Source organism: Branchiostoma floridae, chromosome 13 (genome assembly GCF_000003815.2).
Source record: "Branchiostoma floridae strain S238N-H82 chromosome 13, Bfl_VNyyK, whole genome shotgun sequence".
Taxonomy (NCBI): Eukaryota; Metazoa; Chordata; class Leptocardii; order Amphioxiformes; family Branchiostomatidae; genus Branchiostoma; species Branchiostoma floridae.
The window spans coordinates 16,299,783-16,321,893 of NC_049991.1; the positions used below are offsets into that span (position 1 = coordinate 16,299,783).

Here is a 22,111-nt window from a genome sequence, read left to right on the forward strand (position 1 = left end):
CGTACACATAAAGTCCACAAGTCATCAGTCCTTATATGTTGAACCTTCTTCCATTAAGTAAACGTTCGTCATCACAGTTACTTTTCGTTGCCCGGATAACGCATGTGGTATTCAAAATTCCGTTTCAGCGTTTTCTTCAACTATGGACAATTTCTCCAAATTACTCCAAATACAACGCCTGGGATTCTTTTATTGTAAAAGATCAAATATTCTCCTTTGGTCCATAGGGAAGACCTAAATTCAAAAGGAGCCTGATATGTACATGGGATATACAGATGCACTAATTATTGAATTAAACAACAGTTACTGCTTCTCACGCTGTTAAGTTGCTTCGTCTGGTTTTAAGTATTGCCGCAGCTTTATAATAGACTTCAACAGCAATGCTACAGCATAGTAAATGCAAAAATAGGCAAATATACCAAGGACTGCTCTGCTATTAGAAAGAATACCGAAACTAATGATTAGCCTACCCCATTGCAATATTATATCAAAGAATTATGTTAGCCCTTATTGTCATGCTACCTAGGTTGTTAAGCTTTATCCTATACCTTTATTTTGTACTTTGTGTAATAGTTGTTGCCTTACATTGTATCATGTACAATTGTCGTGCAATAAAGTTCGTCTACGTTCAACTGTCCAAGGTACTGAAAGCGCAGCTGCCTGAAGCTGTAACATCTTTTCATCAAAATGAGTTCATTCCGGGACGACTTAGCAATCTTCGGAACAACTTACGTTTGGCAGTGTATGAATACATTTTAGGCATGTGTCATTAACTAAATCTATATGTTACTAAATGCAAAATAATGGATGTTATTTGAAACGTCTGACCGTTTCCAAAATCATATCCAGTTGCTTGAGTAACTGCATTTTAGCGTATCTTATTACCTAGATGTCTAACCTTCATCGACGTATATGTTACTAGTTAGACAATATCAAGACTGGATATGGCCACAAACTGCTGGAAGAAAAGTCGTAACAACATGATGTTGTTATGTAGTGCACGGTATGGGCAGTGTACGTGCCGTCGCTCACGACTTCAGCTCAGTTGATTCGTCAAGGACATCGTGGTTTGCTTCCAGACATCTCGAGGTCACCTTTCCATTTAGAGTGAATGCGCCAACGTTACAGTTAATGACCACGACAACAACATAGGAACTCTAAGCCTAAGCCATTACTTACTTACTTACTAAGCCATTTACTCGCGTGTTAACTACGACTACGTGGTTACACTGACATGTCACTGAATTGTCTCACTTCTCCCACAAAGTGAACAGTGGCAAACATTTCCTCATGGGTCCTGTGATATCCATGTAAAGCATTTATACTACAAAAGATTATTGTATACAATATAAAAAATAAAGCCGATACTGTGAGTCATCAATGATTCTACAAAGATGTATTAAATTAAATGTTTTTACAAGAGAACAAGCATGTGTCCATTTTTAGTTCTAAAACAAGACCATTTTTAGTACCAAAACAATCCCAGGTTTAGTTCCAAAACTAATTCCTGTGCAGTCCATGCAGGGAATTTCTAAAAGTTGTTCACTGTGAGCTAGAATCAGCTAAAGAGGAAGTAGTCGACTCCTTCTTGAAGATTGAGTGAGGCCAGATTCTTCTCAAACTCACCTCCTGTCAGGTCCTGAGTACAAACAGATCCACACTGTGTGTTAGCAACACAGAAATGACAAAAAACATCACAACAAAGTATCAAATCAACGTGACTGTAACAAAGTACAATTTGTGGCAATGCTTGTTGCAATTACTCCTCTAAGTTGGGGATGATGATAGGCAGTAGGCTAGCTTATCAAATTGGTTTGATGCACCGCTTGAAAATGAAACTTTTAAGATTTCTTGGGCTGACAAAACCCCCAAAGCCACTAAGTTCAATATACTGCAAAATAAAATAATACGGTATGTTTGTCATCAAATCATGCAGAGTCATGTGTATCACCATCCAACAATTTTATGACACAATGAATACTTACAAGATTGGCTAAGTTGTCTAAAATGAAAGAAAAATACCAGGCCAGTTCAAACTCTCATTGCTCAAACGATCAATTCGAGTCAAATTTCTCGATGCACATTACCAGCATTGCAGGAAGCAGCCTAATCTTATTTATCAGACAAACACAGAGATAATAGATACAGCTACTAAAAGTCCATTAGGGCCCATTATACTTCACCCCAACATTTAGCTGCATAAATGATTGCAGCAAAGCAGACAACAGCACATCATAATGTAGAAGCCTGCGTTGGCAGGCATGAGAATTAAGACGTTGACAGAAAAATTTACATTGCCTGTTGTGGATGTAAAGTGAAGAAAGTGTATGTCAGAAGGGATTAATATTCATCTACACAAGTCATTTAAGGCCACACTGGCTTGGTTTTCAGGACACACATCGATTTTGACATTTTGAAATCTGAAAACAAGTTATTCCCTCAAGGAACTACAAGCAAAGATTTGCAACAAAGCCACACGCAATGTGAAATTGTTAGAAAATAATTGCAAGAGTATGACACAAATTAGATTCTGGAACAAGGCCAGAAAACGAGAGAACAAGACAAAGTATTTTTGCTTATACATTGTACCACATACACTTAGATTTACAGCATGTGAATTTTTATTTCAGACACTCCCATCAGTTCTGGCGTAACAAAAACAGGATGTCATCCAAGAAACCAAGCCTGTGCTGCCTAAGTGAAAATAATAGATGTACATGTAGCTTTCACTTGTTTGGTTATCGTAAATATGTTCTTCCAATTACCAGATTGTACATAGCGGGGGTCAGGAAGAATAACAAAATTTCAACAAGTTCTTGGGGAAATCATGATCAAGACTGCGAGCTGTGAAGTTATATTTTGAGCTGTATTTCTCAGCATGTCTGAGGCATTTAGTGAAGTGGAAAATGAGAGACTTAATCAAATCTGCATTCAATGTCTTCAGACATCAGCACACAGACAGTAAAAAAGAAAACCAAGCAAAGTACGAAGAATTAGGATTTTCCTCTCCTTGCCTCAAATTTTTTGCCTTCAGGACATCTGTTGCCCATTAAACCAATTTTGTGTTGCTTTAAGTACTTTGCTCTTCGCAGGAAATGAGTTGGGCATCAAGACTAGAGCTAAGAGCACCACTGTGCAATTAGTACTGATGAAGCCAGCAGGTGTGGGTGGGTGGTACATCCTGCCACTACGTGGTGTGTTCGGAGTTAAACCCACAGGAACAATACATGTGCTTCAGGTAGCCTGTTATAACCTTGTCCTGGGTTAATCAGTGGAAAAGTGATCATGTAATCAGTCAACTCAGCATCACTAATGCAGAAGGTTACTACAGGTTACTAGGTACAGTTGACTTGGAATAACCTGCCACACCTTTTGGTGTATCTGAATTTCTATGGCCCTTGGGTTATACATTTCCAAACAGGGGCCCGCCTGGGCTGTTTGTGGAACCGAAAAATATAAATGTACATGTATACGTAAAAATATACACAGATAATGCCCACAACTATTCTTTTTATTTCTTGTGTAGTTTGGTGTCTTTTATGTCATTCCTTTTGTTCCAAAAAGCTGCTTGGCTGGGCCCCAGTTTGGAAGTGTGACGTACATTGTAAGCCTTATGCAAGACCTTCAGCAGGGGGCTGGTCCACAGTAGTAGTGATGTGTGTTCAATGATCATACATTCTCATAAAAGCTGACAAGAGAAAGCAACTGCTTTTTCATTCCCCTGCTGGGGGGGTTGAATACGCAACTTCCTCACTAATGCAAATTAATACCCTATTGCTATTGTATATGTACAGGGAACACAGCTATGTTAACTGCAAGAAAAATGTTGGAGTTAGAGCAGTGCTTTACTAGCAACAGGTAGATTAGGCAGCCATGTCAGCTTGGACATGCTCCAAACAACATGTATCATCTGTGATATATCATTGATCAGCAGTTCTTTGTTGAAAGGGAGGGAGATGGGAGACAATATCTATTAGCCAAGCAGAGATGAATCCTGTTTCTACCCATGTATAATGTCTTGCCAACAGAAGATCTGCTTGTACTAAGTTGTAGATTAAAAGTGAGGTAGGGGGTTTGATTTATGCTTCACTGACTATGCAATAAGCAACAGGTATAAACAAAGTTTGAGTTATTCCAGCTCATTAATTTCAATGTCCACCCATGCATGTTTTCAAACAAATATTTTGAAGCTGATACTTTAAATTGATTCTTTGTTAAAGATTATCACTACAATGTCTACCCTTAGCCTGACTAAAATCGCGCTAGGGGAGGGGGCCATTAACCCCAGCCAGTAAGAAACACAGGCTATGTCTAACCTATGCTACAAAAAAGCCGAAAAGACTAAGGTAAGCATTTCTTTGCTTTCCCTGATATCTTCAAGAGGTAAAAATTGCTGGCATTTTCTGAGCCATTTACATGTAAATGCAATTAACAAACCGACATTCTCTGGTGACCTTGGAAGTGAGGCAACTGCAAAAATAACTGCAGGTGCTCGTTTTTTCTTGCTACACTGTAGTTAATGGCAACTTTTGGGACTAATGAGTGGAATAATGAGTTGCTATTTTGTAGCTAGTTACAGCTGATAATGGTCTGCATTGGAGTATATATATATATATATATATATGAGAGACATATAGATAGATAGATAGATAGAGATAGAGAGATACAAATGTATTCCCAAGGCAGTATAATACTTGCACACAATAATCATATGTCATATTCCATACATGCTGTGAGGCAGATTTTTTCTTCAACAACCTGAATCCGTTTTTTCCATTAGAAATAAGCTATATTTAATAACAATGTAAATCAAGCAAATGACGACCATGTCCTTGGTGCTGAAAAATCTGCTGCATCTTTTTAAGTTAAAATTTTTTCGTTATGGCCCATAAGAAAAATGTAATAAGAAAATGGTAACTTTTGTGTAAGAAGAAAACAGCCTGCAGGAATCTTCAACAGTGGATAATGACAACACATAACAGTTACTGTAAATGCAGAAACTTTCGCGGTGGTTTAATGTTCGTGGTTTTCGCGGTGGCTGCTTTACCGCAAACTTAAAACCACCGAAAGCATTTTTCCATGGCATTAGGAGACTACAGCGCATGGTACTACCGCAAACCACCGCAAAAAGTCCTATTTTCCACTACAGCGAAATTAAACCCCGCGAACTTAAATGCATTTACAGTATGTTGTTTTCATTTGGGGACAGCAATTCTACAACACTGACTCCAACTTCATCACATTCATACAGTATCAATCATCAGATCTATGAGAGACCTTGCATAAAAGGGAGCAAAATGTCCCCAAATGCCCTGGGATTTATCTAAAGATCTCGAACTGTTACACCTCCATCACATGTCCTTGGTTATGTAATGTCATACTAGGGTACTGTAAATGCATTTAAGTTTGTTGGGATTTAATTTCGCGGTAGCTGGAAAATGGACTTTTTGTAGTGGCTTTAATTTCGCGGTAGCACCATGCACTGTAGTCTGTTACTGCCATAGAAAAATGTTTGCGGTGGTTTTAAATTTGCGGTGAAGCGGCCGCCGCGAAAACCGCAAACATTAAACCACCGCAAAAGTTTGTGCATTTACAGTAACCTTTCCAAACTGACATGCATTCGGGCAGTTTGCGGGACCCAAAAATATGATAAAAATACCAACACAAGAAACAGAGAAAAAATGAGCATACTTTGTGTATATCTAACATGCATTTTCATTTCTTGTTAGGCAAACAGCCCAAACAGAACCCTGGTATCAAATGGTTAAAACAACAGTCCTGTTATATACATAAGGCAGGAATTGTACAGGGACTCACCAGTTTGACACATATTATAAAAGGTGGGGAGGCTTCTCTGAAATGTATGATGGGAACTCTTGGTTTTGGCACATCCTGTGGAGAAAGTTGTCATTGTTAGATGTAGGTCTACATGTAGTTCTGGAATGGTACAAAGTTTTGTTTAAGGTTTTTGAAATGTCTCTTTTTTTATAGTAAGCCATGTTTGTTCTAATGATGAAGATGATGATGGTACATGTGTATATGTTCTGAGTTTTTCTTTTGGTTATGTACAGCAAAGTAGAATATTTCCACTTACATATGTCTGAGTACGCACTTCCACAGTTGAAAACATATTCACTGAGAGTTATTTTGTTACGTTCTTGCCGGGTGAGAATGCCGGAAAGCGCACACAGGTCAAAAGGGAACCAGGAACACTTAAACCTTATCACAACACATCTGCCTTTACAAGTCTCCCGTTGTTTGCACGAACGGTCTAGCTTCCCCCCAGGCATGGCCAGTACACCTGAGTGCTGACCCTGGCCTTTTAACTGCCTGTGGGTCAGCAGAGGCTATCTCTGCCCATCCCACACAGCCGTTCCCCTGGGTGGCCCCATTGTACCGGAGTGAGTGAGTTAACCTATAGAACTGGAGATAGCGCTGTGCCTTTGAGAGGCAGACAGGCGGATGGCCTGTACTGCATGACTGTGCTCCTGCACTTTACAAGTTGGCAGGATACCAAAAGAAAATGGTGTATAACTTTCATGCAGCAAGAATATATATAGCGTTGATAATATCTTTATGCCAGGGCGCACTCTGGCTAATCTGGCCCTAAAAGCACATCACAGGATCTGGTCTAGTAGGGTTTAAACAACATGAAAGACGGTAAGCTGGGGATTGGTAGCTTTGAATCTGATATCACAAACAGAGCACAATGGTCGAAGTAGGAACATGCAGAAGATACATGTTGGCATGTCTCATTAGGGTCATGTTGATTCCATTTTGATTGTGGATGACATCCGTGTGCATCAATTTTTGTCTGCTTCCAAAACAAACATTTTCGACCATACTGTAAAACTGAATGGACTTGAGTTGCATTTTACGACATTTGCATCCATTCCCCGAAATTTTCTTTGCAGTTCTAAGTGTATAATTTCATCATGATGCAGATACTCTGTCCAATTTGTGTAAAATGGGGAAAGTACAAAAAATATTGGGAAACAGAATATACAAAAGTCAAAGAATGTCAACAAAGTCCATTCCAAGAGGAAATGTGAAAGAAAATAAAGAATGAAGTATTCAGTATATCATACACTGCATGTTCAATCATTTGTTCAACCTTCCTGACCACTTAGATTTCATAATGAAGGCAACATGCTGGTTTTTTGTGTGACCTGGTAACACTTTCTTTTCTTTGCATGCTCACACTAGTTTGGGGGTTCCCAGAGGATGTTATTTATTTACTAGTAATTAAGTCAACACGGCAATTACATAACATTACCAACTTTCATCTTGAAATACTACTTTGTAACCTTGCCCTTTTACAAAAAATTTGCACCTGAAAATATTACAATGACATGCACTTCCAACTCCCATGACTTCTAAAACAGCTAATTTCTGGCATGCCATTACATGTATATTTAAGAAAATGATAACAATTGGGACTGCTCACAAGGATATTGCTAATCTAAAAAGCAATCATTCCTTTCTCAATAGCTTTTCATTCAGCACTAACGAAGATACAAATTTCTATATCAATCAGTGAATAGAAAGTACTACTTGAATATGTGACTGTATAAGGCAGTTTTTTCAAGAGCCATTAAGTTAAACTTACCTTTGATTCCTCATATGTATAAAAGCCTTTCTCAATCTTTTTAACATCAACATCGCAGAATGCAGCTACCTGAAAAGAGAAAATGTGGAATACAAGAACATGAGACCTTCTCAAACACCATAATAAAAGACCAAAGTAGCCAGTAATGTAAATGTAAAGGGGGGGGGGCAGGGCGTGGACCATGTGGAGATATGGTGAGTATGTGCTTTTGAGGCCCGCCAACTTTCACGACTTAAGCAACAGCCACCAAATTTGGTGACTTTTCCTAAAATTTAGTTGGCAACAATTTCACAAAGTTTGACATATTTTCCATAGTTACCTTTGCCAGAATGGCTAAGGTTATGTTTTAGGCTTGTGGGTCTGTGTATCTGTCTGTGTGTGTGTGTGTGTGTGTGTTAACAGCATGACTCGAGAAGCCTTGGATGGATCCCGATGATATTTGGTAGGTGGATAGGGGTCGGGAAAACGAAGGTCAAGTTCGATAATGGGCTCCCTAGCGGCTTGCTAAGGTACTGCAGCAGAACCTCAATTTTTGATATCTCGTGTTCTGGACATGCTGTGGTTATGATTTTTGAGTGGTAGGTAGCCCTTGGGGCAGAGAGTAGGTACTTTAGGTTTGGACCCCCTAGCGGCTTGTTTGGAACTGCAGTCGCCGATTTCCTTCCAAACTTTGGACGAGAATAACTCGAGAACGTGTTGATGGATCGTCACGATTTTTGGTTTGTAGATAGCCCAAGTAACAATGTACATTATGGAATACTAATTATGCAAATCAGTAACTTATTTGCATAATTAATGAGGAAAGTTTATAAATCCACTGCATTTCATGATAGGACTTTCAAACTTGTCACATATATAGATGAGAAAGTGAGAAATATCAATGCATATTAATTATACAAATGATGACCTCATTTGCATAATTAATGAGAAAATATAAACGTGTTGACGGATCGTCATGATTTTTGGTATGTAGATAGCCAAAGGGAAGACTTACATGATGGAAGTCTAATTATGCAAATTGACAGCTAATTTGCATAATTAATGAGGAAAGTTTGTAAATCCACTGCATTCCTTTATAGGACTTTCAAACTTGTCACACTTGTAGCTGAGAAAAAGAAATATCTATACATATTAATTATGCAGATGATGATCTCATTTGCATAATTAATGGCAAAATATGAACTTGTTGACGGATCGTCATGATTTTTGGTATGTAGATATCCTAAGTAAAAACTTACATAATGAGATATTAATTATATAAATTAACAGCTAATTTGCATAATTAATGCGGAAAGTTGATAAATCCACTGCATTCCGTGATAGGACTTTCAAACTTGACACATATGGAACTGAGAAAGATGGCAGAGAGTAAGAGGTGTATGTTTGGGTCCGGTAAGGTCTTTTCTTGAACTGCAGGAGCCGGTTTAGTTTCCTACTTTGAAAGAGAATAAGTCAAGAAGGGATGAAAGGATCATCATGATTTTTGGTATGCTGATAGCTTAAGTGATGCTTGATACAATTTAATATCATTATGTAAATAGGGATCTAATTTGTATAAGCAATGGCGAAATGTTATGAACCAACTCCGGGCATATAAAATAAAATGTAATGAGTAACACATTTATGTCTACAGACATCATTCTACATAACAAGCCTGGTTTATTTGGCAAAGGTATGTGTTCGTGGAACTCTAGTTTTTTATGTGTTGCCATTTCATGACAGGCATTTTTTGACAAAAATTGCTAATTTTGGTTCTAACAATGTACTTTTCATTTATTTGCTAGATTACTGCTATTTTATAACAAAAAAAAAAAAACCCTTATGTCATCCAGAATATCTTTCACAATTAAACATGAATAGATTATGATCATTTAATGACCACAGCCAGAAAAGGCAGATTTCTGCCTTGCAAACCTGTCTACACATGCAAGTAAATTGTCACATGTTTCACCGGGTGCCCATTGTGCAAACGTGATGTGCCCTTAGATGGGGTGCACGTGCAAACACGAAGAAAACAGACTACTTGCACGTGCATAACATGCCTTTTTTGTGAAAACCCATGTGCGTAAGCTGTGCAAACCTTAGTACACGCGTGCATACGTGTGGGAACTCTCAACGACATGAGCTTTCTTGTGTGAATGACTGGTGCATAACTTAGCGGTAATAATCACCTATTAATCATCTCCCCGAAGGAGGTCCAAATCACCCAAGCCTAACCCACATATCTACTTGTGCATTGCGTAGAGCTTAAACACTACAGTAACAGGGCGTGTTGGTCGACCCGGGCGGTGGGGAACACTCCATTCCACCCACAGAAAGCCAGCGTGACCCTCAATAGACTGGATAATAGTTGGGAGGCCAGTTAATGCTCTCCAATCCATGTAGAATTTGATCCCACAGTGTATGCAATTAAATTCAATTCCGTGCTGTAGAATCATTTCCAAGCTCTCAGAGACATAGTTCACCGGTGCAGTCTTTCAGGGTTGGAGCTGCGTGAAAGTACTTCAAGTGAAAGAAGTCAAGGTCCGAAATGCCAAGCTTTCTACTATCTTTGCCAAAAGATAGAACTGGCCCACTGAGGTCAGAGAAACCTCAATGGCCAAGCATGTGAATTGGCAACAAATTATGGCACAGTCCTCACTACAAGGACTATATGGGGAGAATCTTGACTTCCATCTACTGAGCAATTAAGGCTCTGCTTCAGGAGATTGGGAAACCATCCCTGGTGCATTCACCTATTGTTGTACATTTGTAAGACCAAGGATGGTGCATCAGATAAAAGCTCCTGACCTCCACTTAAGGTGATTAGGGAACCATCTCTGGTATATTCACCTATTGTTGTAAGACCAAGGACGGTTGCACCTGGCAGATAAAGTTCCTTGGAAAGACCTCCGCTTCAGGAAATTAGGCCATCTCTGGCAATTCACCTATTGTTGTACATTTGTAAGACCAAGGAGCTTTCATTCAGATGAAAGCTCCTTCGTAAGACTTATCATACATTTGATACAGTGACCTACAGTACTGTACAATCAGTCATGTACTAACCAAATTCCTCATCTGCACATTTCTTTAAATCAAGACAGTCACTTTAAACGCATGTTAGGATGACATTTGTTTTAGTCTAACAAATGCATAAACAAGCCCTGCTTTGAAATCTTTTCTTGTTCATGCATGTTAAAGATGCAGTTCAGGTCTCATTTCTATCCTCTCTGTCAGTAAACTTGTTAAATGTGTATATATTGCGATAAGAGTTTCATGTATGTAGAAAACGAAGTACACTTTGTCCTAGAGTGTTCGCTGTACAAAGATCTGCGAAATGCATTCGCTAATGCTACACATATAGATAAAAAATATGCGCACCTGACGAAGGAAAATCTGTTCAAATACCTTATGTCATCATCTAACTACGATATACTGGAAAAACTCTGTAAGCTCGTCCACGCATGTTTTAAGAAGAGAGAAGAAACATGTAAACTGTAATATATATGTATAGCTTTCCGATTACTTACTATGTACCAAACTGACTGCATTTAGCCCCAATGGGGCATGAATATGCAATAAACTTCATTGTCATTGTCATTGTCATTGTCGTTGTCATTGTCATTGTTAAATTGTACAAGAAACTAATCTCCAAGCAGATCCTACGGCGCCATAAGATAGTATCAATTTAAAACTATCAAAGCTGGCCAGGGAGTATAGCCGGCTATTGGAGTCAAACGGGCACTGGAGCGGGAAGTTTGATACTATACATTATGCACCGTGGATCTGGTTGGAGATTACAAGAAACCAGCTTCTCAGCTGAAAGACAGCTGCAGGTTGGAGGGTTGCTACTTACATGCCAATCTTGTGATTAATTGGAGCTTCGGGCTCTCGTTAAGGGGAGGTAAAAACAGCAATTATATTTTCAAGTGCAAAAAAAAGCTGTTTTTTACGCATCTCATGATGAATGTGCAAACGTCCAAATTGGTACTTAACAAGCCATTTGCAGATTTCGCACACTTGTGAGTGATGTATCCGTTGAAGATCTCGGCTACTCATGCACGGTATCTTTGATGCTAGAGCTAGAATGAGTGGTGCAGGAAAAATCTGCTTCAAGAGGAACACCTACGACGTCTAAAAATATTAGAGGAACCTCTTGGTTTACTGCAAAACAGGACTAGAAAATAAGACTGTGGGGGGAAATTACATGACAATAGCAGATTTAAACATTTTCCATTGCACTGCAATTGCTGCTGAATTTCATACGGCATAAGTATTCCAACGATTTCATGGGAATTTCTTGATTTCATGTTGTCCATCTGTTGTAATTGTCAAATACCAAGGAGACAGAGTACGGGTCTACACACATGTTTTTGAGTCGACTCGGAGTACACTCTACCAGAATCTGACTCAAGAAAGATCTGTCTGTATACAGGGCTGCAAAGTGACTTAAAAAAACAGCATTGCTTAATTCACAGGGAGTCTGCTTGGAGTCAAGTTTAACTCATTTGATACGTCGATGTAGGTTAGACGTCCAGGTAATAACAAAAAATACACAAAAAAATAGTTACTCAAGCAAGAAGATATGATGTTTCAAAACCATATCCAGTTGCTTGAGTAACTATTTTTTGGTGTTAACTCATCTGAGTCTAGGAGAAGGGTACTAATGAGTATCCTAAATCTCAGTTTACACAACAAGTGCACATTAACATGGTTAAACCCTGTGCACTAGGGGTTGGTACCAGCTGTACAGAAAATTTACCGGTACATTGTAATCAGCCCACCACTACTATACTGTATGTGCACAGTTCTGTCGTCTTCTTGTTGTCTACTGTGAAACAAGTGTCATTATGCAACTCTTCAGTGTTCATATCAATCTCTCACAAATGCTTTCTTGGTCTATAATACTTCAACTTTGCAGGGTTGATGAATATCACAAAAAGTAATTGCAGTAATTTCACATAATCTTGAACTAGATGTCTAAGATAATCTAAATGTTGCAGCCACTTTTACTACCAAATCCAACCCTTCCTTCTCCCTTGGATAGGTATGATGGGATAACAAATATGATAGCCCCAAGCTGGCATTAGAATGTAAAAAGAGCAATTCAAAGCTGCAGTACAAAATAAAAACGATAGGTGATGCTGCAAGACAGACTTATAACACATAGACTCACAAGCTTTTATTAACTTTGTATAGATCTATCAAGTAATATAATTACATACAAGTCTCACCTTAGCTTTATTTTCTAGAGACAGGTCCCTATAAAATCTTCTCCCCTGTTTCCCAGCATTCCATATTGTAAAGTTGCTCCAGTTGACTAAAACCCTCTCCTGCAGTGCTGCTAGCTGTATGTTCCATATCGTTTCTCTGAGAATGAGACAACTTGCATGTCAGTGTGGAACTGCAGAAAGCTGATCGTCCAAATGTCCTGATGATGTTGAAAATAGATTTGAATCTAACTTATAAGATATGTTTCTCAAAAGTCTAATTTATAAGTTACAACACCACTTGGTGCACCATTAGACATTACATGTAACATCATATGATAATTTTGGGAATTTGGAGTAGCTCACTGCACTTAATTTTAGCGGTGTGAAGGAGGCGCTAATTCTCCATTGGGCGTGTGAAAGAAATGCATAAATATCACAAAAATGCTCAGATATTGTACACTACATTGTCAATATTCTATCAATTTTTACTGTCATTTAAACTTAAAGCCATGTATTCAAATGCGGAAACAAAGTTAACTTAATGGACCAATCCTAGTGTCACAACGCTACTAGCCATTACTAAATTGAAAGACTGCAATCTACAGTTTCCCTTTTCCTACAACAATATGAACAGATAGGAGCTCACCTGTGTACAGAAGCTGTCGCTGCCTGCGGGTGATACCTGTAGGTGAGCAGGTGTTCATCCACACGTCTCACCTGCCCTCCCAGTCTCAGGTGCTCCAGGAAGAATATCAGGTCCTCAGGTACACCCTGCACACACAGTTAGAACAACATACCTGAGTGCTTGGCAGGTGAGTCTTTATCTTCCATACATCCCAAGTTCTTCTAAAAGCCTGTCTGACCACACATCTGACCTAAGCTGCGCCGAAAATGATGCCCAGTTCATGATATGCGTTGATCAGCATGCATATGCAAGCCTTCAATTTCCGACACATTCCTACTTTGAGCAATATGTCAATGAAGGTATACCCATGAAACAACTCAAAAGATGGTATGCACATTGTACAGTTTGTTTAGCATGGATCTTCATCATGTTTGGCCATTTGCCAAGATTATGTCTTTGCTAAGATCTGTACACCCTACCACGCTATTAGATATAGAACTTTTTGCACATTCTTGTATACGTACCTTTCCTCCTTCATTGAAACCTCCAACCTTGTCCCACACCGAACAGGCACAGAACCAGGTGGGCATGATCACGGTTGGACCATTGGCGGTGTAGATCTGCACATGGAGGAGAAAGGTGAGGATTAATGTGATAAAAGCATTGACTTTTTGTATGATGAATCCTTAATACATTTTCAGAATGTTGATATCTCAAGGCAGCTTTCATTTGCAAATGTCTCCTCCTAAGTCTTCTGAATTAAGGACGACAAGAATCTGCGTGGTATAAAGTTACAGCAGGCAAGTAAGAAGACGGTCGACGGAAGAGCGACTGAAAATTCGAGGTGAGAATAATTTGTGTTGTACTACAGTTGAAAAACTTCAATATGTATTCTATCAACACAGATGAGCTTTCATGCTAAAGTAAGAAGACATGTTTGACTGCTGAACATATCCCCATCACATGCTGGCTTTCAGCAAGCAGAGGCCAATAAGAAAGCAAGTGACTGCATTGTTGGGTGCCATATTGGTTAATGTATAATAGTTGCATGTTTAAAAATTAAGAATAAGACCCAGGTGCATGAGCCGACCCGGGTTGTGAGCTTTTAAACAACCAGTTTTTCTCACCTGTTGATGTTTCAATGTCTGTCAGACATCTTCCTCAGAGTTTCTAACTGGAGTTGGACTGCTTTTTGCCGCTAGCTGATGTATACGTAGGTGGCACTTTTGTGGTGAGAACACTATCCCAAACGTCAGCAGGTGAGAAAAATGTGTAAAAGAAAGATCTTATGTCCTCTACCAACCCGATTAAATTATTTTCGGATGTGTTGTGAGCTGTTCAGTTCTACATTCATTGGTAAATACCATACTGGTTAATGTATTACTAGCAACTGCAGAGAGATGGAGGGAGGCAGTGTGCTCAGCAGCAAAGTGCCCCCACGACCACCCCCGGTCAAGGGACCGGTAAGCGGTAAGCAGTAAGCAACTGCAAGTTTAAGACCCAGGTGCATATGCCCACCTGTGTTGTGAGCTGCTCAGGTGAGAGGTTGTTGATCCACCTGGTGTACCTGTCTGTGGACCCGTCGGGCTCTCGGTGGACACGGCAGCCGACTATCTGCACATGGTCAGGGGGAAAAGTATGTCTTAAAACCCAGGAAGATGCAAGACCCTTATGGCAAAGTGGGGTCTCAGCCGAGATGGACAGACTGCTTGTGAGTGCGGACAGGAGCAGACTATGACACCTTCTTGTCTGCCCCATCCTGCTTGAACCATGCACCAGGGAATATCTGGAAGCTCTGCCCCCTTGTGGAAGGGAGTGTGTGGAGTACTGGAGCAGGAAAGTGTAGTGATGACACGAAAGAAGAAGAACCTGCTAGGACCATATATGGTTCACACATACATAATGCCTGTACATGAATGTCCTGTATTTTTAAAGTTTTCGGGTATTTCTCACCAAAATGTGGCATACCATAGCAAAGCTGCATTGAATGGGGAAGTAAATCTGCAGCAGCAGAACTGAATTTTTACTTATCTTATGATGCAAGCAGCTCAGGGAGGTCCCAGCAGGACAAGGGTTAACAGTACTGTAACATCAGAATGCTCTATGAAACAAGTTATAGCATTAAGAATATCAAAGAAACTGGAAAAGTTTTGTAAACATTTACACTTTTTAGAGAGCATCCACTTTTGCATTGTATGAACTTTTGCATTGTACATGTGTATCTTATTAGTAACTGGATGTCTAAACTTCATCAAAGTAAGTTGTACACATGTAGAATTCTACTAGACAAGGATCTAAATAATCTATGATTATCATGCAGTGATTCTAATTAAACAAAAGTTTGTGTAAAAAATACATATTTACTTAATAAATACAATAATTACTTATTTTTGCCATATCCAGTGCCCTCTCCAAATGTATAGGTTTAAGCACCAGAATATGAGCTGGAAAGACATATTTATCTTACTGCACACTGCTGCTGCACTGCTGTCTCATACTGGAGTTCCACTCTCCTGGGGTGCATTATGTCATCCTGTTATTGACATGGGAGAAAAATGTGTTACAGATATAGAATACAACATGGGGTATTCCGTATCGCCTGAGGTACAGCCTGACCATACATGTAAATTACAATTGGTGTCACTATCTTTGTTCATTGTAGACGTTGGGGTTACTTTCACACCAAAGCTTGGTTGTTATGAAGGACATGTAGTAATAGATTAAGTAACACTATTAATCAAAATTCGTATCACAAGCATCGGGGAAAGTTCTTGAAATTGTACCAAAGATTCATTTGTAACCAAATAGAGTAAAATCATGTAAGATTAGCAATTGCAAAACAGGAGGTCCAATTATCAGCCAACTCCAACTCTGCCTGATCAGACAGCAAAAATGAGTTAAAGATGGGCCCACTTTACAAGATTCTGAAGTTATACTTTTGCTATGATTCTATGAATGTGATGTGGTTCCTGGATGAAACTATAGGCTAGATAATTTCTTTTACACAAACGTGATAATCAGGAGACACAAGATGTACTCACTGCATCCAGGAAACACAGGTATGCTCCACTACTCTGGAGGATGGCCTGGTTTTTGGCATAGCCAACTACATGTAGATGGAGAAAGATTCAAGTTTAGTTCCCCAACATCAAAAATCACTTAGCAGTTTGTGTAGTAAAGGTTTGCATAACAAAAACTATATGATCATGACTGAATACCATCGAGAGGCTATTACATATACATAATTACAACTGACTACCTAAAGCAAGGAGCTTTTATATTGCCTATAGTGCTAATTTTAGTAAAACATGGAGAAATATGTACACATCATTAAATAACAACAAAATGTTAGAAAATGGATGTGGACCAGATGAAAGCAAATAAATAGCATAAATGATCATAACAAAAAGGTAGTGTAATGCTGTACTAAGTAACTGCAACTGCGTGACTGGACAGCCAGTTTGACTACATAAGAAGGCATACATTATTAGTTAAGTCTAAATATGTACCTCCCTTGGGTGTGTCCGAGTCATGTCCTCCTACATTCATCAATATCCCTGCAGCCTCCAGCTTCTGTCTCCAGTCCTGGATTATGGCCATGGAATTGTCCTACAGAGCAGAGTGTTCAACGGAAAATGACGTAGAAGATTTGAAGCCTTGGTGACAATTTTGGCAGATACATTTTGCATATGTGTTACATTTGTATACATCTGGGCCAGTATCATGTCCTGATGCCAATCAATATGGAAAGTCTAAGGGCATGTGTTGGTATAACATTACAGTACTAGTAAGACGTCTGCTCTTCTGATTTATAGTAGAATTTCTGGCTGGTTTTATCAGTATAACTATAACTAGGTTACATCTGATGCTGATGGAGGTATACTATGTATGTACATTTTGTTTTTCGATCTGTGGTGTTCTAACAAACCTGATTTTTTCGAATAAAGTAGGTCTTTCTGATTCATTTTTTTTGTGCCTTAACCAGTTGCGTAAGAATGAACAACACTTGCTATTGCACTTAAAGAGGACAGCCTTAACTTTAAAACTGGTGCCAATTTCTTTGGTACCAAGGCAACACCAGGGACTTATACATTTTTTTGTAGGTTAGACTCGTACCTTGCTGGCATCATTGAAGATGACCAGCTCCATGCAGCCCTGAAACGTCTGCAGCAGCACGGACTGCAGAGACTCCTGCAGCCAGTCTGCAGCATTGTGTACGGGCATGATGATGGACTGGGGAAACACAACATTTCTAATGTAAACAAAGAAACGGTTCACTTCACTTCAATTCATCGTCTGAAAGGGGACACCACAATTGCCAGAGTCCCTGTCCAGCAAGACAGAGCATTTAGCTTGTAGTCCTGAAATCCTGTATTCTCCATAAGTAACTTCCTAGGTGTCGAGGAAGGGCAACCACTCCTGCAATACTCTTCCGGTTGCCATTGAGTGATTGAACACAGTGCATTATACTATTACTGTCGGCAAAGGGACCAACATGCCCTGCTCACAGAGTTGACATCCTTCTTTAGATTATCTCTTTCTTGTGTGCAGGTAAACTCAGGGTAAGGTTGCAACTTTGGAAGAGGATTTTCTGTGGCTCCCCCTAGCTGAATGGATCAGTATAACCATTTGTGCACTGGGCTTGGCATTCAGGCCAACAGAAAATATAAAAGAAGAAATCTATTACAGAAAAAAATAAAACCTATCTCGTCATGTTTAACAGTTTAATTCTCTCTATATATGCAGTTTTGAATTACATAGCGTATATCTGCAATTTAGCCCTAGGGCTACAATGACAATTATGATGTAATTCTAATTGTGTTTATCAAATAAACCAGTCATCTCTCTATCTAATGCTATCTATTTCTAGTTGTTACATTTAGATCACTGGCAGTGAGTGTGTGTGTCACACTAGTACAGTACTGTGTGTGTGTGTGTGTGTGTGTGTGTGTGTGTGTGTGTGTGTGTGTGTAAAAACGTACTCACCACATCAACACATGGCTTTTCTGCTGTACTTGATGACTCTGCCATGGCAGTATCTGGTATGTTTTGAACAGTTCATCAGCCACTGTACTTGGAAGCTGCCATCATACCTGTTTGATGCAAAAGAAACAATACGCAAAAAAAATGAGTGCAATTGGCTATGGTTTGATGCACTGACTCACTATGTCTTTCCAATCCAAGATTTAGATTTACCACAAGTTGTTCCTTGACTTGACAGTTGTGCTGACTACTCTAACGGCCCTGCTAGCCCCTGGACGACTCATGTGTGGCGTAACGTTATCTACGACCTGTTTTGGACACCCGGCAATTTTGTGCCAAGCAGAAGTTGGGGGGATTGTGACCTTTTCCTTGAAAGGAAAAGGTCACGATTCATTAGACTACGTATACTTTTGGCATTACGCTTGACATTACATCTTGATGCTTTGATACCGGATACAGGACAGAATACTTCCGCATTACATTCTGAATGTTGACAGCAACTCTGAGACACAGAGCGTGGACATGGTATCAAACATGGCATATGGCCGAAGATTCTACTCTACCAATAGTACACCTCCAGCGCAGCACTTCTATTTTTGTTCGTTGAATGAATTTGTTTTTCATTCCGCCATTTTGTCTCACCACCACCGGTTGCTAGGGCATCCTCACTCCCCTGGGCACAAAGTCCCGCGAGACACTACATTACCCAGTACTATATAGATATAGATGTAGATGTACCATGACAACACTAGTCGTGAGGAATAGCCTCCCAACTACTGCATTTTGTTATCGGGACACGCCCCCCTCCCACACTCGAAAGTTTCCAACACTCAAAAATAACACAGAGCCATATTTCCACATTGTTTTAAGGACACATAAATGGACTTCAGTCTTAAAAAATACGTTACATCAAACCTGCAACGCTCACCTGTCGAACAAAATAGCACAGAAAAGAAAATTCAGACCAAAACCAACCTTTTCATATTTCAAAAGCCCGCCATGTTGAAATTGGACGGCACCACTCATAGTAAGGGGTGAGTTTAATCTAACGTAAAAATAACGTTAGTCCTTAGAACGCGATGTTGGATTTCCAATTTAACATTTATGTCAACGCATATAAACATCTAGTCGCTAATAAAGATGACAAGTCAAAGACGTCGTTTCTTCGGGTTTAATGCCATAAGTTACACACGTATGACTATGAAAGAAGCTTTGTAACGTTACTGTTTTTCCTGTAGATGCAGTAAGGTGGCGCTTTCACAAACATTTCACGGATTCAATGAATCGCGTTGCGTCAGTCACTGAAAAAGACAAAGGGTTGGTTCAAGATCTGTTCAAAAGAAAAGACGACCTAAAATCGTCTTCAAGTAGATAATCAGTTGGCATGACATCATCATTTCAGATAATGCGATTCATTCAAGGAGGTTAAATTGTTAAACCTTGTTTCATTGTAAAGATCTGTAACCGCTTATCAGTCTATTTTCAACCCCCTTGGTAATACTGGAAAGACAGACATCATGTTCCAACTGGAGTGGAAAGCAACTCGATAATACAGCTGGCTATGCGAAAGAAATAGGCGAAAAAATGGATGATAATAAGTGTGATAGACGGTTGCTTTGGTCCGAAGCGGATTCTGATTGGGATACGCGTACAGCGTCCAGTTGGTCTCCGTTGAATAATCTCGAACTTCAGATGAACTTCAATGGCTTGCCGCCCCTTTCACGATTTTGGCGAAATTACTTCCATTGTGTATTCTTCAGAAGTATAATGCTACACGTTGTCGGTGTTTGCTTTCGTGAAAATAATACTTTAGGCCAGTTTTGATAACGGGGACGTCAGAGTATTACGATTTTCCCCTTCGGTGGCAGAATCAATTACATCGGACCATGTTCGTCATTCCCTGGTTGAAACAGTTGATCCACAACATAACATGTAATAAGAGAGAGCATAAGCTCGAAAACTTCTAAACATTACATCCGTATTTTGTTCCCTCGTCCAAGACGTTCCTCATTAAGGGCTGAAGTCACAGTTGAGTTGAGCGGTAGAAGGCACAAAATGGGAATGATTTGGGTGTGACTTAAAATCCTTTGAAATCTTCTTTTTCCTTGAAAATTTTGGCCCAACCTGGAGACTTTTGGGGTTAGAAGGAACAGGTTATGTCTAATCTTTCCCATTTTGGTCAAAATTTGCTCAGTTAAGCAGTTTAGGTGGCGCGTGGAAGAATTTTAGTTGTTGTCTCATATTGGTGGTATCAGGAGAAAACTGGGGTCAAAGGTGAGGTTTCTTTCATAGAGTGGGGATTCCTTGGAGTTTGAGCTGAACAACCCTCTGTTTTCTTTTAGTTTTTACAAAGATGACTCTGTAAAGCTGTCTAGTGAAGAATTTTTTTTTAAGATTGAAATTGGGGTTAGTACTTTCATGAAGCCTTGTTTGATTGTATTTTAGCATGCTTTTCTATAGAGAGGTCCAACTGTGGTGTCAGCCCTCTTAAGTCACCAGAGTGGATCCATATCCCCATTCAACATGCGCTACATAACATGCTTTGTCCTTGGCAGGTAGTCTTTATCTTTCATGCATTCTAAGTTCTTCTAAAAGCCTGTCGCACCACACATCTGACCTGAGCGGTGAAGAAAATGACGTCCAGTCGATGATATGCATCGATCTGCACGCAAGCCTTCAATTTCGTTGAAAGCTAACTGACGCGCTCCTACTTTGAGCAATCCGTTCTCCACTGAACCGTGATACAACTGAGAGTGTTCCGACATGAAATGGAGATGGAAGATATACAGAGTCAATTATTGACCGAGGGTATTGTTCCATGCGAGAGAACTTAAACTAAGAATGAACCACAAAAAGCAGATAAGGACATTGCAGTGCAAAGTCGCAAGCTTTTAGGCAAAAGTACACAAATGATTAAAAGAGACGTAATGTCAGAAGAGCGCTTTAAGGTACCAACAAAACGGATAGGTACATTCTGTAATAAGTACTTTTTGTTAAGTAGCTGACAAATTACAGACATGTATCCATTAAATCCTTCTGTGTGAAAAACCTAAATTTGTTCTGCTAGAATCGTATCGTTAACTTTTCCCACTTTTTTTTTTATTGCAAACCACGCCCGAAGGCTAATTGCAAACAAGTACAATAGTCTGTACAGAGTGTGTATACTTATCAGGGAAGGAAAATGAAAAACATAAAGGAATTAAAGAGCGATTTAGATCTATTTCTACTTGTGAAGGGTTTGACTACTTTTTTTGCATGCCGTGGGACATGAATTGTTAAACAAGGCTTTGTAGGCTTTTCATATGACGTCATAAGCTATGTTGGATTACGTTATAATTACAGAGTACGACCGGAAAGAACAAGAAGACGTTCTTGCAGGATCGAATTACCCGCATATATGAACACGGGAGGGGGGTATTATGATTATTAAGACGTTAATGAAAAGCCTTCGTGAACGGATTGGATGAATTAAGCAAGAAGATAGTTTTTTCCTAATCAGTAAGGTGTGAAAAGGTCGGTGAATTGTTTGAGATTTGTATGAATAATTTACTTATTTTAGAACAGTATTGTGGATATTGACAAAAACAACGTAGTTCATCCTCCGCTGCTTTTCCTGTACAATAACTCAGAATCATCTTCTCGATTGGAATAAGGCGATTCATCAATGATGGATGATAATCACAGAGACAGCTTGAGGCAGCT

At 39.4% G+C, this 22,111-nt stretch overlaps 1 protein-coding gene across 1 annotated transcript; it reads right to left on the reverse strand.

The window, feature by feature from the left end:
* Positions 1-1,377: 1,377 nt before the first annotated feature.
* Positions 1,378-19,440, reverse strand: LOC118429500 (UDP-GlcNAc:betaGal beta-1,3-N-acetylglucosaminyltransferase-like protein 1). Its single transcript, XM_035839999.1, has 13 exons — positions 19,385-19,440; positions 18,413-18,519; positions 17,543-17,659; positions 16,936-17,035; positions 16,468-16,532; positions 15,894-15,959; positions 14,945-15,040; positions 13,951-14,046; positions 13,448-13,572; positions 12,823-12,958; positions 7,610-7,678; positions 5,818-5,892; positions 1,378-1,639 (listed from the first exon to the last, which is right to left on the reverse strand). The coding sequence occupies exons 2-13, from the start codon at positions 18,455-18,457 to the stop codon at positions 1,559-1,561; spliced, it is 1,071 nt and encodes a 356-aa protein (XP_035695892.1). The 5' UTR covers positions 18,458-18,519; positions 19,385-19,440; the 3' UTR covers positions 1,378-1,558.
* Between the last annotated feature and the right edge of the window lie 2,671 nt (positions 19,441-22,111).

Bases quoted from the DNA above. Each gene is read 5' to 3' on its own strand.
- LOC118429500 (XM_035839999.1), bottom strand. From the start codon at position 18,457: ATGGCAGAGTCATCAAGTACAGCAGAAAAGCCATGTGTTGATGTG. The intron at 15,041-15,893 runs GTAAGATAAATA...GACCATGTGCAG, and splicing joins CAGTGCAGCAGCAGTGTGCA to ATAGTCGGCTGCCGTGTCCA. The intron at 1,640-5,817 runs GTGAGTCCCTGT...GTTTGTACTCAG, and splicing joins TTATAATATGTGTCAAACTG to GACCTGACAGGAGGTGAGTT.